A 6,630-nucleotide genomic window follows, 5' to 3' on the forward strand; every position below is an offset into this window, starting at 1 on the left:
GACCCTGGGAGATGGGGCAGCCTTTGGCGGTACCAGCCCAGAGAAGGGCTTCTCCCTGGGCTTTGAGGCATTTGTTGCAGGAGAGTCCCGGGTTCCTGAGCTCTGACTGAAAACCCGTGAGTCGCCTGAGCAGAGGCCGAGAGCAGCCACAGAGAGGATGGGCCGAAGGCAGAGGAGGAGCACGGGCTGCTCTGAGCCACAGAGGGCTCCGGAGAGTGCCCCAGCCCTGCCCTGTGCCCACACCGCCCCTCCCGCCGCACAGGGGCACGTCTCACCCCTAATACTGTTACAAAAAAAACGAAAGCTAACAAAAAAACCTCGCCCGTGCCATGCCAGACCCACACACTGCGGTGCCTGAACGGGGAGTTGAGGGGATGGTGACCCCCACAGGAACCGCTCGGAGCAAGAGGAGAGAAAAGGCCACTCGAAGACTCGCCTTAGACAGCTCCAATCTCAGCTCCGAGGGCAGCAGGGAGAGATGGGGCAACCCCAGCCGGAGAGGACACGGTGCGAGGAGACGGCGAGAGGCGGGGGCCAGGGATGCAGCGGGAGGTGCGGTGGGGTGCCATGGCTTCCATTTGCAGCAGACGGGTCACGGGGGAAAGATCAGCGGCTGTGACCTCGGCGTCCTTCCCTGCAACAGTCTCGATTGGCTCCACTTAGATCCGGGGCAGCAGCTTCTCAATGAACTCCTTCACCGCCATCATCTCCTGCAGAGAGCACAGAGCCCGTCACTCCGGGGCTCCTCACGGGCCGTGCGTTGTGCCAAGCGTGGAGGCACGAGGGCTGCGCAGCCCCCCCGGAGTGAATCAGGGAATAAACACATCCCGTGTGTTTCAGTCTCAGCAAATTCCCTGCCCTGCCTGACCCACCATGCTGGGGTCAGTCCCAAAAGCGAGACCAGCCGCTGACAGCCCCGTCCCCTCTCTCCGCCCTGAGGCACTGACCTGAGGACAGGAACTGTGCATCACGCCAGGGTAGGTTTTGAACTGGACCTTGGTGGGAGTGACGACAGATTTCAGCTTCTCAGCAGTGAGGGCCCCGAAGCGGACGGGGATCATGGGGTCCATCTCCCCATGGCACTGCAGGATGGCGATGTCCTTGTTCACGCCGTTATTTGCCGCCTGCAGCGAGGAAGGAAGCGCTCAGGGGTGCCCAGGAGAGAGGATCCCCAGTGGGGAACGGGGCGGGTGCTTTATCTGCATCCCCACACACATCGCCTGGCAGCTCCCCTGCTCAGGAGGGACACGGGAGAGCAGCTCACTGCTGCCCTGCCACCAAACGCCTCCTCCCACGCTGCCCCCAGGACCGAGCTGCTGCCCCGTGGGCATGAAGAGGCTTGGGGAGCAGATCGACTGGCAGATGCCCACACCAGATCAGAGGCAGAGCCTTGATTTCTCCTTTGCCCTCACCTGCCCCAGGAGCAGGGGGCGTGGGATTAAGCCCCCACCACAGGCACCCTGTGCCTCCAGCAGCCCCAGGCTCACACTGCAGCAAACTCCCGATGGGAAAATCCCCCCCGCACCGACCCTCCCTGTGGACGCGCGGGGCGGCAGCAGCGCAGGGTACCTGTGGGAAGGCCTTGTGCAGCGGGAGCCAGCAGCTGAGCGCCACGATGCCGGCCAGTTGGTGCTGGCAGGTAAGAGCCGTGTACAGCGACAAGGCACCGCCCTGCAGCAGATGAGGAAGGTCTGTCAGTGCCATGGGGGAATCCACAGCCCTGGAGCACCCCCCTGTCAGGGACACTCCCTTTGAGGGGTGTCTTTGGAGGAGGAAGAGGGAACCCAACCCTCAGTCTGCTCCGCCTCAGCTCTGCTCACCTGCGAGAAGCCCCCCAGGATGATGCGGTTGGGTGGGATCCCGTTCTTCATCTCATGCTCGATAATTGCTTTAACTGGAAGAAGACAGAGAAATGGATCAGTGAAAGGTGGGGGAGCTGAAGGGCAGCATCTGAGGCCTGGGGGTGCACGCAGGACACTCAGCACGTCAGGGAGAGGCAGGAGCCAGAGGTCCCAGGAACCGAACGCCCTTGGCTTCAGCCAGGGAGAGAAGGTGGGCTGGGATCACAGGAGAGCAGAAAGGAAGGAGAGGTGGAAGGAAGACATCTGCTCCTGTCCCAGTGAGGGAGAGGCGCCCAGGAGCTCAGCGCTTCCCTCTCCCCAAAGCTTCTTACTGTTTTCTGCGGCTTTCTTGATCCCAGCTTCATCCTCAGGTGCATCCGGAGTCAATCCCATCAGGTCAAACCTGGGAGAAGAAGCAGGGTCAGCCCCAAACCCAGGGTGTGGGGAGGTGGGAGCTGGATGTGCTCTGCCCTTCCCCCGACTCCTACAGGGCAGTGGATTTTGGCTCTTCTTCCCCCCATCCCTCTCACTCCCTCAAAGGGGTCCCACCCACCCCTGCCACCCAAAGCACTGACCAGGAGGGCATAACCATCTTCATGTTGAGGGTCACTGGGATCCGGGGCCTGCAGAGAAAACAGTTTGGGTGTTTTAGTTCAATGCAAGAGAAGAAAATCCGAGCCAAAGGGAGCGGAGTGACCGTCCCTCCCGCCCACAGCTGCAGGACACCTCTCCCAAGGGACAGCAGTAGGTTGGTGCCACCAGACCCAGCCTGGGAGCTGCAAGGTGACCCCAGGGATCACCCGTGAGCTCCGAGCAGATCCCGGCTGAGCTGGCAGCTCCAGGGCGTTGCCAAGTGGCCCGCCTGGGGAGAAGAGCACCCGCGTCCCTCTCCTGTTTGCTGCTGCCAAGCCAGGAGATGCTGATGGAGCGGCTGCCTCTGCTGCCGAGACGGACATGGGGAAGCCGAGGCCCTGCTCCCGGGGACACCCCTGCGGCGGAGCTCTGCCAGCCTGGTGAGTGCCCCCCTGCATGGACTGCTATCGGCGCCAGGGATGCACCGGGGAGTGTTCCCTTCCCTTTCTGCTGAGCCCCCTCCTGCCTGACCCGGGGGGACAGGGAAGGAGCTCCAGTGCTTTTGGCTTCCACTGCAGCCATCGGGGAGAGGCAGAGGACAGGACAGGGGAGAAAAGAGACTCAGAGCAGCAGCTCCTGCACTTCTCAGCTCTGTGGGGAACCACTCTGCCTTGCAGGCAGAAAATGTCAGGGCTGGGGCCCTGAACGAAGCAGCCACAGCAGGACAGCAAGCCTGGCTGCACAGCCCCGCAGGTAGGTCAGGGCACAGGCCACCGTCTGCCTCCCCGAACAGCCTCGCAGCGGGCACCAGCGTCACAGCCCACCCAGGCCCCCCGAAGCCCTTCCCGAAGCAAGGACAGCACTTACGCGTGAGGGCAAATATATTTCACGTAGGGGAGGCGGATGGAGGAGAGAGCATCAGCCCAGCTGTGCCTGGGGAGAGAGGAGAGGAGAGGAGAGGAGGGAGTTCACAGCTTGCCTTAGCATTTTGGAGGATGCCGGCGAAGGTGAGATATTCATCCCCCCAAGGACAGGTTTTCTCCAAGGCTTCTGTCTCCCTGCCCCTGCTCCAACGTTATTTTACCAGGTCCCACCCACCCCAGCAGCCTGAATCCCCGGCACAGATCTCCTCTGCGGCAGGGCAAAGGCAGCACACAAAGCCCTGCAGCTGGGAGGCAGAGGAGCTGCTATCAGCAAGGGAGGAGGAAGAATCTCCTGTGCAGGGAGAAGCCTTTTGTTACGGCTGTATCTCGCCCTGTCCTCTAAGGTGGCCTTGCATGTTAGAGAGATGTGCTCGCACAGATACAACCCAACTCCCAAGGACTGGAAAAACCGCAGTGCTTATCTGCTTGCCTTAAAGAAAGCAGAAAATCAAACCCGCAGGAGGCGGGGGGCTGCCAGGCTGCCGGGATCATAAATATTCAAGTGCAGACAGCTGCTGGCTGGCGATTCCCTGTGAGGGTGACGCAGGCACGGCTCTCGGACCGAGCTCAAAGCCCCAGACAAATCTCAGAGCTTCCCCTGGGGAGAGCAGCACCGGCGCTCACAGCAAACGCCCGGGCCCGGGCCCACGTTCAGCAAACCACGCATCACAGCCAGAGCCAGCTCCAGGAATACTCACCCCGTGTCTCCAAGGCCATGTAAAAAAATGACCTGTTAATTTAAGCAGAAAAACAAAAGGAATTAGCTGGTGCGACAGCCGGTGCCCTGGGAGAGAGGCAGGGCTGGGCTCGCAGGGAAGGGACAAAAGGCCACTTAGTGACTAACGAGAGGAGACTCAAACAGGCAGAAATTAGCCGATGCTAATGACACGACTCTGCAGCTTTGAGCATGACGGATGGGTGGAAGAGGCACATCATCGTCATCGTGCCACGGAGCCTGCTGCCACGGCCAGGTTCGTGGGCGTCGTCAGCCCCTTGGCTGCCCAACACAGGAGAGGGCCAGGGAGCGAGGGGTCGTCCCGCCAGGCTGCACGGCACCACGCTGAGCACAGGCCGAGCTTGCCATGGACTCACAAAACCCATCTCGACAGGCTTTTCATCTAGGGCTTGAGCAGCCCCTAAGCAACAGGGAGCAGAGGGAGGGCAGCCCGTGGGGCCCCAGGGAAGGACAGAGGATTTTCTTTGGGGGATTTGCTTTCAAAAGCTTAAATAGCCAAACCAGAGCCAACTCCCACTGACTTCCCTGCGGGTCAAGCTTAGCTGTGAGGCTGTCGCTGTGCTTCTGCACTGGCCCAAGCACCAGTAACAAACAGCCCAGCCCAAAGGACAGCTACTTTTCCCCAGCAAGACAAGAACTCGCTGGTCCTGCCTCCCCTTTTGATGCACCCCGATGTACATCTGAAGAGCTGAGGCATTACGGGCTCAGCTCCTGGCCCCTCTCAACCCCACGGAAGCAGCTCCTCATCGTCAAGACAGCTAAAAGGGAAGAGGCAGGAGGGGTCCGGCCCTTACCGCGGCAGTCTCCCGCTCTGCCCCTGAGACAGTCACTGCATCAGCGAGGAGGGGGACAGACATGTTGTTACCACACATACACCGAGAGGGACTCAGACACTGGCACCTGCGGGACAGAGGGACAAAGGTAAGGTAGGAAAAGACTCCCCTTCTTCACCCCCGCCGCAACAATTTGCTCCAGAGGGACCAGGTATTTGGGGGAAAATTAAAGAGTACATGAAGGCTTTGATGTTTAAGCCCTTGGGACAGCCCTGCTCCATCCCTGGCCTGGCAACACCAGAGAGCCAGGAAGCAGAAAACGCTTCCCACGTCGCAGCACCAGATGCGTGCGAGTGGGGCTGCGCGCGTGGGGTGTTGGAAGCATTAAAATTAGCTCTTTCTGTTACACCTCAAAGCCAAAGTTATTTCTGTGACTGTAACGACGTGGGCAGAGGGCAGCCGGGCAGCACACAGCCTCAGCATCCCTTCCCGGCTGCCAGCGGAGCTGAGGAGCCTGACCCACATCTGCTCCGACAGGGAAGCAGGCAACACCGGCCTGTGGCACGCAGCAGGCAGCAGCACAGGCTTTACAGCACTAATAAAAGGTCCAGCCCTTTTTTATGGAGCCGGTTGGGGATAAACAAGAGCGTTTGGGCACTGGCCTGATGCCCAGCCCCATGCTCACTCCCAGAGCCTGCGCCCCCCCAGCGATGGCTTCCCTGTCCCTCCCCGCCAGGCAGCCGGCCAGGGCCACCGCCACTGTCCCCACCGCAACGGTCTCCTGCCAGTGCGAAGGGCTGCTTGTCACCTCCCGGATCCCAGTCACCTGCGGGGCCGATGTCCCTCCCTCCCAGGCAGCCGGCCAGGGCCACCGCCACTGTCCCCACCGCAACGGTCTCCTGCCAGTGCGAAGGGCTGCTTGTCACCTCCCGGATCCCAGTCACCTGCGGGGCCGATGGCTCCGGCGGAGCTAACAGCCCCCACAACACCGCCTTCAGACGCGACAGTCGAGGGCGTTTGTTCCCAATCCGGCGCAAATCACTAAAACTGCCGCACCTCACGCGACAGGCCCTAACCCCCTCTTACCGCCCAGGGCTAATTAGATCAGAGCCCATTTACAGCGCTGCCATCATCTCCCGGGAGCAAGATCAGCCTCCCGGCAACTGCCAGGAGCAAGAGCAGACCCCACCGGCTGCCCGAGTCTTCACGTCTCGCAGCCAGCACCATCCCCAGAGGGTTCCGGATGGCAAGGGACCACCCAAACCCCCCTCCCCACCCCAAAACTCCCAGTACCCCAGCAGCCAGCCTTACCCAACAGAAACAGCCGCCTCCTCTACCAGCCTGGGCCAAGACCTGCCCGACTCGTTTCACCAACTGTTCGTCAGCTCTTTCCCCGACTCAAATATAAAACACCGGGAACAACAAGCTCCTCGGGTCTGGCGAACCTCACAGACACACAGCCCACGTGCTCGTGTGTACTCCAGGGTCAAAACAACCAGCGAGGAAAAACAGCACCTGCCAAAAATCCTGGCAAGAAGAGCCATAAATAAAAGCATCTTCCATGACAGATGGAGACGCTGAAACGTGCTCCCTGAGCAGACACAGACTCACGCCTTTGCCTTATTCACAGAGGTTTCGGGGAAAGGAGGGGGCTTGAGGGTTAAGGCTGGCCGGGGCACCCCCCGGGCCACCCCAAAATCCCCGTGGGTGTCTCTGCCCCGCTCCCGGGGTAGCTCCAGGAGGCTCCGCGGCTGGCGCCCCACAGCTGGGGCCGCCCACGGGGC

At 61.1% G+C, this 6,630-nt stretch overlaps 1 protein-coding gene across 2 annotated transcripts; it reads right to left on the bottom strand.

Annotated features, from left to right (window-relative positions):
* Positions 1-6: 6 nt before the first annotated feature.
* On the bottom strand, positions 7-6,556 carry LYPLA2 (lysophospholipase 2). Of its 2 annotated transcripts, XM_009648509.2 has the most exons (10): positions 6,158-6,556; positions 4,868-4,973; positions 4,036-4,067; positions 3,282-3,347; positions 2,417-2,464; positions 2,174-2,244; positions 1,821-1,894; positions 1,570-1,671; positions 948-1,124; positions 7-710 (listed from the first exon to the last, which is right to left on the bottom strand). In XM_009648509.2, exons 2-10 carry the CDS (start codon positions 4,943-4,945, stop codon positions 660-662), a joined length of 699 nt encoding a protein of 232 aa, XP_009646804.1. In that variant the 5' UTR covers positions 4,946-4,973; positions 6,158-6,556; the 3' UTR covers positions 7-659. The 2 variants fall into 2 exon arrangements, with proteins under 2 accessions (XP_009646804.1, XP_035759876.1); XM_035903983.1 differs by lacking the exon at positions 6,158-6,556 and having other exon boundaries at positions 3,768-4,067; positions 4,868-4,933.
* Positions 6,557-6,630: the final 74 nt, after the last annotated feature.

The sequence above is a fragment of the Egretta garzetta genome, unplaced genomic scaffold (assembly GCF_000687185.1).
Source record: "Egretta garzetta isolate BGI_Z169 unplaced genomic scaffold, ASM68718v1 scaffold101, whole genome shotgun sequence".
NCBI classification, from domain to species: Eukaryota; Metazoa; Chordata; class Aves; order Pelecaniformes; family Ardeidae; genus Egretta; species Egretta garzetta.